General features: G+C 33.3%; 3 protein-coding genes across 4 annotated transcripts; all 3 read left to right on the top strand.

Moving 5' to 3' along the window:
• The first annotated feature begins 2,013 nt into the window (after window positions 1–2,013).
• On the top strand, window positions 2,014–5,906 carry LOC107643039 (vesicle-associated protein 1-2). The gene is made up of 8 exons (XM_016346573.3): window positions 2,014–2,322; window positions 2,433–2,503; window positions 2,730–2,811; window positions 2,937–3,052; window positions 3,148–3,312; window positions 3,421–3,471; window positions 4,324–4,401; window positions 5,419–5,906. Exons 1-8 carry the CDS (start codon window positions 2,271–2,273, stop codon window positions 5,527–5,529), a joined length of 726 nt encoding a protein of 241 aa, XP_016202059.1. The 5' UTR covers window positions 2,014–2,270; the 3' UTR covers window positions 5,530–5,906.
• A 1,201-nt stretch (window positions 5,907–7,107) lies between these two features.
• Window positions 7,108–9,651, top strand: LOC148563449 (autophagy-related protein 8f). 2 transcript variants are annotated; one of them, XM_088488683.1, is made up of 5 exons: window positions 7,108–7,330; window positions 7,634–7,675; window positions 7,777–7,832; window positions 8,258–8,310; window positions 9,268–9,651. In XM_088488683.1, exons 2-5 carry the CDS (start codon window positions 7,639–7,641, stop codon window positions 9,494–9,496), a joined length of 375 nt encoding a protein of 124 aa, XP_088344809.1. In that variant the 5' UTR covers window positions 7,108–7,330; window positions 7,634–7,638; the 3' UTR covers window positions 9,497–9,651. The 2 variants fall into 2 exon arrangements, with proteins under 2 accessions (XP_088344809.1, XP_088344810.1); XM_088488684.1 differs by having other exon boundaries at window positions 7,135–7,488.
• Window positions 9,652–10,646: 995 nt separating this feature from the next.
• RGF6 (root meristem growth factor) lies at window positions 10,647–13,581 on the top strand. Its single transcript, XM_088489121.1, has 4 exons — window positions 10,647–10,771; window positions 10,994–11,141; window positions 12,144–12,187; window positions 13,151–13,581. The coding sequence occupies exons 1-4, from the start codon at window positions 10,664–10,666 to the stop codon at window positions 13,295–13,297; spliced, it is 447 nt and encodes a 148-aa protein (XP_088345247.1). The 5' UTR covers window positions 10,647–10,663; the 3' UTR covers window positions 13,298–13,581.
• Window positions 13,582–14,915: the final 1,334 nt, after the last annotated feature.

Genomic DNA, 14,915 nt, shown 5'->3' with positions numbered 1-14,915 from the left:
AACAAGTTTACATCCTCAAACCGATGGGCAGACTGAGAGAATGAATGCCTTACTTGAGTGTTACTTGAGGCATTTTGTAAGCGCTAATCAGAAGGATTGGACAAAACTCCTAGACATTGCTCAGTTCTCATACAATCTGCAAAAGAGTGAGTCTACAGGGAAGAGCCCATTCGAGATTGTGACTGGACAACATCCGCTTACACCTCACTCTCTTTCTTCCTCTTACTCAGGGAAGAGCCCTGAAGCTTATCTATGATTAAGTCATGGGAAGAACAAGCAGATGTCACTCGTTCATACCTCGACAAAGCTGCCAAGAGGATGAAGAAATGGACAGATAAGAAGAGGAGGCATGCAAGCTATCAAGTGGGAGACAAGGTAATGATCAAATTTCTTCCACAACAATTCAAAGCCTTTCGCAAAGTTCATAAGGGTTTAATCCGCAAATACGAAGGGCCATTTGAGATCATTGGACGTGTTGGGGAGGTTGCTTACAAATTACAACTCCCTCCCTCTATGAAGATCCACCCGGTCTTCCATGTGAGTATGCTTAAACCATATCATGGAGACTAAGACGAACCGAGTAGAGGTGACTCAAGTCGTGCTCCGCCCGTGGTGATTAGATCTTTTGATAAAGAAATCGAAGAGATCTTAGCTAATCGCATCGTGCGATGAAGAGGGGTACCACCAAGTATCCAATACTTGATCAAGTGGAAAGGGTTCCCGATAACCGAAGCTAGCTGGAAAACTCGTTAAGATTTGTGGCAATTCCAAAAACACCTAGGGCGCTATCATGAACAGAATGCGACGAGGACGTCTGCGCATTAGGTGGGGGAGAATGTCACGGAAAATTTTAAAAGGTTAAATTTAACAGTGTTTGTATAGTTTTCTGGAGTGTTTGAGAATGCTCTAGATGGTTCCGGAACGTTCTAGAACGTCCTAGAAGGTCCCGGAATACCCTAGAAGGTTCTAGAAGATTCTAGAAGACTCTGAAAGGTCATAGAGTATTCTAGAAGAGTGTAGATGTATATAGAAGTATAAAAAGTGGTATAAAATAATCTAGAAACATTTAGAAAGTTATGGTAGGATAGATATTTGTAAAGAAGATTCTAAATGATTAATCTGGACCGTTGATCAGATTTAATCCTAATCATCCATTGAGGAGGTGGATGGCTATAAATAGGGGTGAGAGTTAGAATTTGTGTATGTGTGAATCATTTGTAACAAACACTTGAGTAATAAAGTGTTCTTCTACCAAAACTTCTTTTCTCTTGTGTTCTCTTGTATTTTTAGCTTTCTTGCTAAATATTAAGGGTTAGTCTGACTTGGTCTTAATTCAAGAGGTTGAGTAAGTTTGAGTACTGATACGGTAGCATTGGAGTATGTCCAAAGCCGTGACAGAACGCTAAAAGTAAAAAGATTTTGATATTAAATTTCTACCTTAAATTTAATATAAGGATAATTTTTTTTTTATAAATTTTTATGGAATTTTAAAACTCTAAACAATAGTAGAGTATTATATCAGCCACCGAACATGTGTGTATGGGCCTCCGGCTAAAGACTTTGCCAGCTTCGTTCCTTCGTAACTATAAGATGTAGTAGTTAGAAAAAAATATTTTAAATATAAGATGTCAATTTGTAAGTTGTAACAAACATATATATCTCACTAGTTAGGATTTAAATTTTATTTTATATATATAATAATTTATTGACTAACAATAGCTTATGATATAAATTTTTTATATTTATTTAAAAATTACAGGTTTAAATTTTATTCTTAATTTTAAAAAAATTTAAAATTAGATTAAATTAATTTTGAAGCATGTGATTGTGATGTTTAATTTCGTAGCGTCTTTGTTTTTCGACTTCAAAAAAAAAAAATTCGAATTTGAATTCAAATTAGAGTAGTTTAATTTAATAAATGTATAATAAATATATTAAAAATTTAAATTTTATATTTTTTTATAAATTTTTTAGTTAGTAATTTTATTAGGAATCCTCGTGTTAGCTAAATTTATTTTTTATTTAGTAATTAATTATAGAGTTTGAAGGCATGTTGAAATGGCGACACTCTCAACCACAGAGAAAATAGAAAAGAAAAAGGAGATTTGAATGAGAATACTACTAGATCGTCCCCTCCCCTGTTGTGTGTCAAAATTTCCCTTTCATTATTAATTATTCTTCATCCACATTCTTGTTCTCGTTCTCTCCGTCCATTTCTTCTCTTCTCTTCATTCGGAACGCAGATCACCGCCCTAAACCATTGATCTGTCATGAGCACCGGGGAGCTTCTTAGCATCGAGCCTCTCGAGCTCAAGTTCTTCTGTCAGTTTTCAATCTTTTCTCTTTTCATTTTCTTTTTTCTTTTGCCGTCGATCGCTTTGCATTTCTGCTAGGGTTTGATTTGCCTTTTGGGTTATTGTTCCATTTTTCAGTTGAGCTGAAGAAGCAGATCTCATGCTCTCTTCAATTGTCAAATAAGACCGATAGCTATGTTGCTTTCAAGGTACCGCTTCATTTCACCATCTGCTTTTAACTCCTCCTTCCAATTACTGATCCTAACACCTTTTTTTTAACCGAAATTTATTTGGTTTTGAAGTATTGATTGTAATTATAATTTTGATTTTGATTTTGATTTCGCAAAACCTATTAGATCTGATCACCATTGAACCTATTCTCAAGTGCATCGTGCGAGATTTACATATTTTAATCCGTGTATTCGTATTTTTCAGGTGAAAACAACCAATCCTAAGAAATATTGTGTTCGTCCAAACACTGGAATTGTCATGCCGCGATCTACGTGTGATGTTACAGGTACAAATATGAATAAAATAGGCCCAGTGCAGAATGTTATCTTCTCTTTTTTCTTTCGTTTCTTGGCGGAGTTTTATTATTATTTGAATGGTTATCAATGACGTTGTGACATTGGACTTTTGAAGTTACCATGCAAGCGCAAAAGGAAGCTCCACCTGATATGCAATGCAAGGATAAATTTCTTCTTCAAAGTGTAAAAGCACCTGATGGAACAACTCCAAAGGATATCACTGCTGAAATGGTATAATTCATCATGCTCATTTCCGTTACGAATTCCTATGATTCGCTTTCCTCATTTGGTGAAATGACAAGACTTGTGCTGTTGGGATTTTCTAGTTCAACAAGGAAGCAGGACATTTGGTTGAGGAGTGCAAATTGAGAGTGGTGTATCTGGCCCCAACTCAACCACCGTCTCCAGTCGCAGAAGGTTCTGAGGAAGGGTCATCACCTAGAGGCTCTATCTCTGAGAATGGAAATTTCACTGGTCCTGACTCCACACCAGTGAGTCTTAACTAGCTATTGGTTTAGTTAAATTTTTTTCCTTCTCGTTCTTTTGATAAAATGTCTAGCCTTATCAACTTGCTTACTTTCTTATTTTTGGTATTTCAGGTAACAAGGGCTTTTGCTGAACGATCAGATGTTCCAGAAAAATCTGCAGAGGTAAACCAAATTTCCTAACTGGTTTTTCTCCCCTTCTTTTTCTTCTGAAGTACATTTTGTTGTTTGTCAATATTCATTTTGGTTATTGCTGTGGATATCTGAGTGTAGTAAGCTGACAATGACATTAGCTGCTAGGTGGCTTGGATATAAAGTTGGGGTTCTGGGCTCTATCATAATTTGTGCAAAGTTGATGTAGAAATACACCCTTTAATTGAAACACTTATATGTTGATGCCCTTTCATTGGAAGAATACTTAATATTTGAGATTTTTCTGTGTTCAACTGTTTGGGATTCCAGGATTTGAGAATTGGTGGTTCTAACAAGAGTTGCCAGCCGTTATTATTGATGTGTTTAAAGCTTTGAGCCATCTTACTCTACCATTGTTATTAAATGACTGTTTTGTGCTCTCTCTCAACTTTTGTAGATTGTGGAACTTAATGGTTAAATCTTAATTACTGTCACCAAATGTAGCAAGATGGTTATGTAGTGCAGATTATTTGTATAAAGTGATGGCTTTAGGGGATAACTTTCTTGGAGTTTAAGTAATATATTTGCATTTTTAGCAAGTGATTTTACATAGCTTCAGGAAATATGCAACTTTTGGAGGTTGAATTTTTAGCTCCAGATTCTAAAGAAAGAAAATAATACTTTTCTCTTAATTGTCTAATAATTTTGTGTTTGTCAAATATATGGGTAAGTTATGTTCTAAGTACCAAGATATCATGTTGCATGACCAATGTTCTTGGAATATTATAAGAAAACACTATCTTTGTTTTTTTTTCTTTTTTCACTTTTTTTTTTTCTGTGGCTACTTTATTTGATAAATGATAAGAGATGCTCTGACTGATGTAGGCAAAAGCTCTTATTGCAAGGCTTACTGAAGAAAAGAATAATGCATTGCGACAAAATAGCAAGCTTAATCAGGAACTGGTGAGTATTTACAAAATATGTGGGTCCAGCTGACTGTTCTATATTTCTTCTTTGCTTTCCTGACTGAAAAGGTAGTTAAGTTTGGAATATGAGTTCCCTTGCCACGAGTATCCCATCCTAAGTTGATATTATAGCCCTAAAACTGAAGAAAAGTACGAGAAATAATAGGAAAAAAAAAGATAAATGTCTTGAAGGATTAGTTTCACGACTTCCTAGTGATATTTTTATTTTTTACTAAGAAGGAATTACATGTTCTCCCTGTAGCAGTGTGCTGGGTTAGGCTGGGTGCATTATTTCTCATAGCAGAGTTCTAAACTTCCAATAGTGCATTGCAATATACACAATTAAGTAGCCAACATTAACTCCATACTACCAGTAACTCTTAAACATAATTCTCCAGAGGTGTTATACCACAACTGAAACAATTCCATGACTCACATTTTTTAGTTATAAAACTGAGCAAAATTAGCAGTATTCATTTTTTTAGCAGCAAAACAGTGGGCTAACAAAAAAAAAAAAATAGAAAAGATGGGATGCCATTCATATTTCATTAACCCTCGCTATCATCATAAAAGTCCAAAAATTTTCACCCTTTTGATTTCTAGGCATCTCAGCCACTTATTAAGGTCCACAATCATGACAGTATCAAATATAATATAAGAAATGCAAAGGAAACTGCAACACTCGAGGGACTTGATTTTTCAGCACTAGCACAATTTTTGCTGTTGTTGAGTAATGACTGGCTTAGATTTTCAGCATCTACACATTTGTGCTTTAGTTGAAGGAACGTTGGTTCAGAACATGTTGGTATATTTAATTGGGTTTCAAACTAATTCCATCTTTACATGTTTCGGGATTTCTTAGTGGTGAATATGTGGACAAAGACCATTTTATACAAAATGATGACAAAAATAAACGGTCTTTATCTATTTGTATTGAATCAACTTTGCAAGTGTTGTTTCAGTGTGATTTTTGAACGGAAGGAAATACTTAATTCAATTACCTTTTTACTTTCAGGAGCTGCTGAAACGTGAAAGCAGCAAAAGTCGTGGGGGCGTCTCGATGGTCATTGTCATATTAATTGGTTTGCTTGGCATAATAATGGGGTATCTCATGAAAAAGGCCTAAGGGTTTTCGAGACTCATCGTTCACCATGCAATTTTCCCCCCCCAAAATTATAGTTTCCTTGCATTTCCTGACTATTCAAGAAGTGATGACTAAATGAGAAGTAGATCGACTCTGCAGGTGGTGTTTCTTTTTTTTTTTTTTTTTTCCCTTTTCTTTTTCTCCTATTTCCTTTGAGCCGATAACATTTTGGACGTAGGAATCATCAGTTGTAAGTGTGTCTGTGGTTGCTTGTGAAGCATATTGCTATAAACTGGCTCATGCTTTGCGGTAACATGCATTCTTTTTGTAAGTTAAGTTGAATTCGTTTCTCTTGTGTCGATTGCCTAGTGAACACCTGTCAACTTAAACAGTGATCACCAGGAGCACATCTCTCTCTCTCTCTCTCTCTCTCTCTCTCTCTCTCTCTCTCAAAAGAAAAAAAAAGTTCATATGGAGATAATTCTCTTTAGTTCTCAAATTAGCCATTTATTTTAACTCTGGTTTGAGTTATTGGTTCTACCACGAGATCTGCAAAATGTTTGGTTAGGATAGAGGCCAGAAGTTTTTCTTTCAATGCTGGATTAAATCACCACCTTTAATTAATAATGAACAAAAATATTTTTTACACTGAAAGTTGGTGTTTACTTGGATGTCTTATAAATCCAGGAATGGATAAAGTGGATAAGTGAGAGATGAGAGGTCTATAATTTTAGATTCAGTGCATAACGTATTCGGTCTCTGCCAAATGACAAACTTAAAAGGATAATACTGGAGTCTCAACTTTCAAGACTCATGGGATACGACAGAGAAGAGCAACCCCACCGCCCGACCTCACTGTTTAAGGTTAAGGAGGATCCAATTTCCAACCGAATATACTCGTTAAGTTCCTTTCGCTTTCATGATGCCGATAATGCTCCAAAATGAAATTTCCATGGGCACTACTCTTGCTCCCGAAAAGATACATAAAATATTAAAATGTGGGGTTCTATGAATGAATAAGTAGTAACTATTATTGAACAAAGCTATCGACATTTGTTTTAGAGTTTAATTTTGCTGCAGTGTGTAAAGTGTTTTACAAAGTATTTATCACGTCTATTCTTTTAGATGAATATTAACGCGATTAATATGAAAGACAATTATTTTTACTAATATGGTGTTATGTAATTAAATGTATATGTAAAATTATTTTACACTAACAGGGTATTAAAATTAAATTCTTATTTTTATTGCTGATGTTTTAAATATAATGTGATATACTTGTTTCATGTAAAGCGTAAATATTTAAATTTAGCTTCTAACAAATTTTAAATTTGATATTTTTATTTTTAATAAACTTTATTATTCTGAATCTCGAGAATTACTGATAAAAAGGACTAGTCTCTTTATTGTTTTTAACTAAATTTTTAACATATATTGGACAAATAAATTCTTAATAAGTACTATTAGAAGATAATTAGTTTTAAAAAATATTATAAGATAAGTGAATACTTTCTTAAATGATGGAGGAATTAATCTCTAAAATAATTTTTAAAAACTTCCTGAACTATTAAAAATTTGTTAGTAAATAAAGTGTATGATCTAGAGATTAATGTTTACTCTCAATTTAAAAATGGAGATAGTACTAATCTGTATTTACAAGAAACTATACTGCGAGCTTATCGTTGCAGCTTGCAAAATGTATAACAGAAAGCAAGGAAAGGGGCCATAAATAAATAATCCTCATCACGCTATCTGCGACTACTTGTAGTTGTGATCAACACTCAACGGGGTTATTCTATCTCTTCTTCTTCTTCTCCTAATTTCTATCGTCTCCACCGTCCAGGTTTACATCCGTACACTAAATTCTTAACTCTCTCAAAACCAATAATTATAATTTCTCTGTTCCGATAACCAATAATCATACTCTGCGAATTTCTGTCAGTTTCTTGTTTCCATCCGTTCTAAGTTTAACTTAATTTGGGAGTTTTATCCAAAATCACGGTACGGTATCATCCTTTTCAAACGAAAACACCGCTTCTTTTTGTTGAAACTGGGGGAGTCGTCTTATTCTTATCTGTAATTATTTGCTCTGTTCCTTTTGGTCAATCTTAGTCTTTTATTTGAATTTAGCTAATGTTAATTTCAGGAGGAATGGCAAAGAGCTACTTCAAACAAGAGCATGATCTTGGTATATACTCAATAATATGTATATAATTTCTTTTTGATCTTCTGTGTAAAGCTTAGTTGTTGGTAGTAATATACAAATGAATGATCCATTTTTATTTGCAGAGAAGAGAAGAGCAGAGGCCGCAAGGATTAGGGAGAAATACCCAGACAGGATCCCGGTGAGAACCAGCACTTGTTTTATCTTTCCTTTATAGCTGCTGATGCCATCTATTATGATTATTTAAACAAGAGTTAATTAGTAATGTTCTTCATGGACCTATAAATTTGTTGACTTTCTTGAAGGTTGGACCCAGTAACGGATGTTTCTTGGTCCTAAAACTGTCATGCTTATTGCTTTGTGCTAGTACTTCTATCAGTCTAAGTTATGGATATGAATATATACTGCCAATGATTTCTGCATTTTCTTATTTTATTTTGTTTTACTCTCATGTGTGTAGATGTTAGAGATAGGATGATTTTAACAGTTAAGGTAGATACACATGTAATACTATATCTGTCAAGTGTGCAACGTTTTAGCTCCTTCATTTACATGTATGTAACTGAATACATCCTTTGTGCTAATTATATCTGGATGTGTCTGAAGGTGATTGTTGAAAAGGCCGAAAGAAGTGACATCCCAAGTATTGACAAGAAGAAGTAAGATGTTGTTTATAGTTTTCCTTCTAGTTGGGAATCATCGGTTAAATAATTTCTGTTTCAGTTGTATGAAATTCAAAGGAAAGCTTATATCATTAATAAATTTTTATTGCTGTTGACTTGATTGTTTGTATCCTGTATGCCATCCATATAAAATTTTGAATGAAGTTTATATCTGTCAATTCTTTGTTTGGCCGTTGTTAGAATAATGTGCAATATGCGTTTAGAATAAAAGATAATATAAGGATTTGGGCATATTCTTGTCTTGTTCAACTATTCTAAATTGGGTATGTAATTTCGAATTTATTCTATACTTGTTACTCAATGGCTTGAATTGATCAAAACCATGTTGTAATGTTTTGTTATGTTATGCACCAAATTGATCAAAATAACGTACTGATTTGGCATGATAGACTATTAACTGTTGTTAAGATAATTGCTTCGATGCCGCACAATCCCCATAATTTTAAAGTTGAGTTGGTCTAGTGGTTAGCTCACTAGTCCATTTAAGCACGTGTCAAAAATTCCACCTTGTGTATGCAACAACCCATTGGTCAATGGCAAATTCTTAAATGAAACTCAGTACTGTGGCAGATTAGTCATTGGCCTGTCGCGTTGAGGGATACCGTGGGAAACCAAAGAAAAGATAATTGTTATCGGTAAGTAATTTTGAGTTATCTTAAAGACTCAGTTCATAATCTGGTGGGAATTAAAGCTATAATTAATGCTTATATTGCAAATATGCTTCTTTATTTTGTGACAGGACCTGAACTAATTCTTGGCTGAACTACGTTTGAATTGTGTATTTACATCTTACTTCTTAGCCGTGATCATGGTCATTGATTTGCTTTATTTAACTGTTAATATGACAAATTTAAGGTGGAGTATATAGTTATTATACTCTTTTGGTAATAATATCAATAGTTATTAACTTAATGAATAAATGAATACATGCAGGTATCTGGTCCCTGCTGACCTGACAGTGGGACAGTTTGTGTATGTTATCCGCAAAAGGATTAAATTAAGTGCTGAAAAGGCCATCTTCATTTTTGTAGACAATGTACTTCCTCCTACAGGAGCAATTATGTCTGCCGTATATGAAGAGAAGAAGGATGAAGATGGCTTTCTTTATGTAACATACAGTGGCGAGAACACATTTGGGGATCTCACTTCCCACATTCATTAGCCAGTTCCTTATATCTATGACTATGATTAATGATTTGTATGATGACTTCGTTACAATTCTCATATCAGGAACCTTGATTTATATCAATGATATGTACAGTTTTTATATATAAAAATGATATATTTAAATTCTGAGAACCTAATTAAGCTTCAAAATCCTCTCATTCAGTCTTTCGATCTTCTCTTGATTGTTCTTCATGATTATCTTTGGATGTTGTATGAGATTTTATCTTTTTAATGAGGGTAAATAAATAGTAATTTCATTGTTTGTTACATGATTTGTGATACAAGCAGAGGCATCAAACATGTACACCATCAGACATTAGCTGATGTGAACAAATCTTATATGCAATGTAAAGACAGCATTTTAATTTGAGTATGGTAAAAGCATCACATTAAACCCATACCAAATCATGCATGACCGTTCTTGCTTGGAGTTAATACAATACAACCTAGAAGAGTTAGATACTACGCAAATTTGGGAACCAATGGGCACATGGGATAGCATGCCTTCGTGGCCTAGTCCCTTGGTGGTTTAGCCATGCTCCCTTGTCCCTTATAGGCTCTCCTTCGTCTCTATCCCCCACCCTTTTGTAGGCCCCTTGTGTTGCCAATTACGCAATTTTTGCTCAAATCTTTCAATGTTGCAAATAATTCTGATTGAAACTCGGAGTAGTAAACTAATTAGTTCTCTCTTATGACAGAGCTGGGATCATATATAAACGTATACCCAATGTTGGTCCATTTCATCTTAATATGGTGAAGAGTGGAGACATACTTATTATCGATAAATGGATTAATTGCCTAAACTCTCAATTCCATTGCTAGTATTTTATTAAAAATATGTTCAAAAATACTATGTAACCACAAAAACTAGGGAATTATGAATGTATTAAACATTTCTCTTTATGCAAAGTAATTGTCATGCGCATGCACTATTATGAGCGATTAAAAGTGAGGAGGGAAGAGAAGGTTGGGGGACAAATGTGGACCCTTGATATGTTGAATTTGGTTTTGAAGGTTGATCAGGCAAACACATGCACGTTCTCATACAAAACATGCATTCAATGCGCTTGCTCATAATTCTACCGTTACATATACGTTAAAACCTTACCCTCTCTAAAGTTTCATACAAACCCCCCAATTGTTGGATCAGAGGCATACTAGTATGTCTTCTCTTTCTCTTCTTGTGCTTCTCTTGTTCACAGTTTCTTCCCATGCATGCACCGCCCGTCCTCTTACTATAAAACCCTCTGCAAACTGCCACTTTCATCAGGTTCGTCTCCAATAATAATACCAACCATTCATTTTTTCTTACAAGTTAATTAGTGTTTACTGACACTTAAAGAGTGAGATGGAATAAAAGTGTGTGTGTTAATTGTAGGACCTCGCTGAAATTTAATGAATGATTAATTAAGTTACACAATAATATACATTTGTAATTTGTTCATCACCTTTTGAAATTATTGATAGTGACTACATTTGGTTATAAGTGCAGGAAGTAGAGAAAGACAAAGACAAGGTAAAGTTGTTGGAGACGATAACTACTACTTCATCAAATTTAAAGGGAAAACAAGATGTTTATGGGAGTTGTAGCAGTACATCATCAACTTGGAAACAAATGGTCGTCGTTGATGTTCCATCAGGTGCTGATGCTTTTTTCCTACAATAATCCCTCCCCTACTTGCACATACGTGAATCCCATACACATATATTTTCTTTTATTATCAATTATTATTGTTTAAATATATCATTTGATTATGTACCTAATAAGAACACTCGTGGACTAGAGGCTTTTCATATTTACACTGATAATATAGGGTACGAACATATTATCTGCTAACTTATTACTAATAATAGTTAATTATTATATTTTAAACACATATATAAAGAGACGGCTCATTTTTTTTGATATTGAAAACCTGTGTGTGTTAAGCTTTATTATGGACACTAGGGGTGCATTACAGCCATGTGGGACAGCTTTACTTCAATCTTAGAAGAGAGAAAACGTACCGTCCGTTTTCTTTGAAAAAATTTTTGGTGTTACAAATCGGACGGTCCGATTTGTAGGAAAAAATTTTCGAATTTTGGACATTGAAATCGGACCGTCCGATTTCAGGGGATTTTAATTTTTTTTATCTTGCAAAATGCAAATCGGACCGTCCGAATTTAGTATAATATGAATATTTTAACGATCTAAATACAAATCGGACCATCCGATTACTCACCCCATCTTCAGACCGTCCGATTTTAGTTACCCTGACACCATACACCAGTATTGCACCCATGTACTCCATAATAATGTCTCACACCATTCCTAGCCCCATAACAAAAATAAAAAGCGTAAAGAGACACGTCTAAAATATATATCTATAAAGCACTTCTATTAAATACAGTCATAAAAAAAACATTTTTATTAGACACATTCACAAAGACACTTCCATTAAACACAATTATAAATAAGAGTTGGTAGAAGTTGACAGAAATACTGTTAGTAACATAGCGGGATTGATATTTTAAAATGAGACTACCCCCATTCATTAAGTTCTTGAGAATAGTGCACTACTCCAATATATAACTTTGTTCTCTAAACAATAACTTTCTTTCTTGAGATGATAGTAATAACAGTGATGGTGGTTGGTATGCAGGGGCATCTTTTCAAAAGGACTCGCCATCCTCTCTTGCAATAAAGGTATTAATATTGCACACAAAATTCTCTTCAGATAATTGATAAAATTACGAAAGAATAAAAAAAGAATAGATGAAAAATATTATACTTTATATTTTTTGATTGATTGAATTATAAAAGTAAAACAAAATATATATAGAACATTAGCTACAAAAAATAAAAATAAAGATAAGATAAGAAGAAAATATAAATATAAGGTAAAATAATAAAGGCTAAAATTATAATTAAATTTATCTATTTTGTTAGGCTGAATTTATGACTCAAAAAACTTTTTTATTATTGTTATAAACTAAGGTGGAAGAATAGTTTAATAATAATTTTTATTTTGATAGAGTTATTTGTCCCTTTACAATTTTGGAGGTCAACTTCACTAGCTAGCTAGAGTTAGAACATCTTAAAAATAAAGATAAACAAGTCAAATATTTTGGTGATGGTCTAATTATTTGTTTCATAATGTGATTACTTATATGAAGATGTTTTTATATAAAAATGACAATTAAAATATGAACAAGTATTATGTTAAGTAATATAATAAAATATATTAAAAATTATTATATTTATATGAAGAACAATGTTATATGACTAACAAATATTATCATTTTTTGTCAGTATTTAACTAGTTATATTTATAAAAATTTTGCACATAAAAAGTATATAATTTGTATCTATATTTATTAGAATTTATATATATAAATCAATAAAGTTTTGCACATATATTTTTCATAGTTTGCACGTATTAATTACTAAATTTATTTGGTAAAGATAAATTCGTATTTGTGCTAGTCAAATATTTGTGATGCTAAAACTTGGTGGTACTCAAGAATTTCTCTTATATAAAATGTAAAAGAGGAGTATGCATGCAGCAGATGAGTAGTTGGCCATACACGCATATGGGGAAATTAGATACATGTTTATATATGCACGAGAGAAGAGAAGTGATGAGATATATGGTTGTGTTTTGTGTAGGAGGAGAGGAGGCATGAACAGACACGCTCAATGCTGGGACCTGCAAGCCACCATTCTCAGGAGACAGAGGAGGAAGAAGCCATTGTTGAGATGGCGGATTACGCCCAACCCCATCGCAAACCACCCATTCACAATGACAAGCCCTGACACTTGATCCTACTCCATTATTACAATTACTTCAATTTCAAACAATGCTTGTGGTTGAGCTCATTCCTTATATTCTATGTATTACTATTATTACTAGAGGTCCATATATATATGTTCTTTCCTATTCTATGATCTCATCAACAAGAAACACTGTCAAAGAAAGATGGGCCCTCTGTCTCTGTGTGTGTCAAACAGAATTGTCGATTGTGTGGACAGCTAAACAAGATGGTTTATGTGCTTCTCGATCATTGAAAATCTTAATTTGTTGATGTTCCATGTAAAAGAAAGACCACATCGTTGTCATGAGTATGACAGGGAGTAAAAAAAAGAGTTATGAATGGATGAAGAGTAAAACTAAAACTGATGATCATCTGATGAGCAATTCGGAAAACAAAACAAAATGTCCACGTTAGTTACATATACAAATTAAATTGATCCTTGTCTGTCTCACTTATATTTACAAAATAATGTGCAGGAGTAAATTAAACATTAGCATAAGAGTTGTTTAAAAGAATGATGATTAGCCTGATAAACTAAATTCAGAGTTCTATCTTCTCAATGCCGGTTAACTGTGAGAATTTTGTTGTGTGCATATGAATCACAAGACTTTCTATATTAATTAATGTAGGGTTTGATTAATTCTGTCTGCTTCCACTGATATTAATGCAGTAGGATCGGACTTGATTCAATAATATTTATGGTTTAGCCAAGGTTCATGGAATCAAATCCACGTGTTTTAAAATGCAAACATAAATAGCCAACAACTAAGTGGCATGCATATATAGCACTAGAACACGGGGTTTAGCCACTGCAAAAAAACCATGGCGACTTTTGCAAGGAATGAATATCTGTGGCTAAAGAAGGTAACACATTTTTAAGTGGTCATGATTTTTTAGTCAATTAACCACTGTTTTAATACTCGTGGGGACCTTTGACTAGCCACAAATTTTACACATTTATGTAAGCTTTTTTTGTGACAAAATAAAATCATGCGCAACATAAACTTTGCTTTTGTGACGCTTCATCCGTGGCTAATACAGACAGGTTGGATTTTTTTACTATATTTTTTTCGTAGCCAATATTAGTGTGTTATTTAGTCACACTATTTTTGTAACTAACTCAAACTATTTTATCCTACTTTTTTTTTTGTGACTAACTAAAAATGATCACACTAAAAGCGGTGGCTAATCACAAAAATCAATTTAAAATAAAATAAAATAAAATATCATAATAAAGATGCTTTTTAGCACAAAATTACATCGCATATAGAAGATTTTAAAAAAATTGCCACATTCCTATAAGGAATATCCATCGTAATAAAAGTATGAAATTAACTAATTCGTAGTGTTGAAAAGCAAATATTTTAAGATTAAATGGGTTTAATGTTAAAAAAAAATCCAAATAAAACTATTACAAAATAAATATCAGAATACATAATCATTATTAGATCTTGAACATCCTCGTTAAAGTAGCTGCAATACCATTCAAATGAAAATACTGCTTTAATGACCCTAGTGTCTCGGAGCCATTTAAGTTTAGAAGTTTCTCCCAGCATATCCAACCATTATGTCATGCTTGAACTTTCTTCATGTGTAGCCAATATATAAAAATTGTCACT

This window comes from Arachis ipaensis, chromosome B5, assembly GCF_059453495.1.
Source record: "Arachis ipaensis isolate K30076 ecotype BB chromosome B5, ASM5945349v1, whole genome shotgun sequence".
NCBI lineage: Eukaryota > Viridiplantae > Streptophyta > Magnoliopsida > Fabales > Fabaceae > Arachis > Arachis ipaensis.
The sequence above is the reverse complement of the archived record's forward strand: the minus strand, read 5'-3'. Positions and strand labels throughout refer to the sequence as shown.

Coding starts and splice junctions, on each gene's coding strand:
- LOC107643039 (XM_016346573.3), top strand. CDS start 2,271: ATGAGCACCGGGGAGCTTCTTAGCATCGAGCCTCTCGAGCTCAAGTTC. Junction 3,053..3,147: donor AGGATATCACTGCTGAAATG/GTATAATTCATC, acceptor GGGATTTTCTAG/TTCAACAAGGAAGCAGGACA. Junction 4,402..5,418: donor GCAAGCTTAATCAGGAACTG/GTGAGTATTTAC, acceptor TTTTACTTTCAG/GAGCTGCTGAAACGTGAAAG.
- LOC148563449 (XM_088488683.1), top strand. CDS start 7,639: ATGGCAAAGAGCTACTTCAAACAAGAGCATGATCTTG. Junction 7,833..8,257: donor AATACCCAGACAGGATCCCG/GTGAGAACCAGC, acceptor ATGTGTCTGAAG/GTGATTGTTGAAAAGGCCGA. Junction 8,311..9,267: donor CCAAGTATTGACAAGAAGAA/GTAAGATGTTGT, acceptor GAATACATGCAG/GTATCTGGTCCCTGCTGACC.
- RGF6 (XM_088489121.1), top strand. CDS start 10,664: ATGTCTTCTCTTTCTCTTCTTGTGCTTCTCTTGTTCACAGTTTCTTCC. Junction 11,142..12,143: donor CGTCGTTGATGTTCCATCAG/GTGCTGATGCTT, acceptor GTTGGTATGCAG/GGGCATCTTTTCAAAAGGAC. Junction 12,188..13,150: donor CATCCTCTCTTGCAATAAAG/GTATTAATATTG, acceptor TGTTTTGTGTAG/GAGGAGAGGAGGCATGAACA.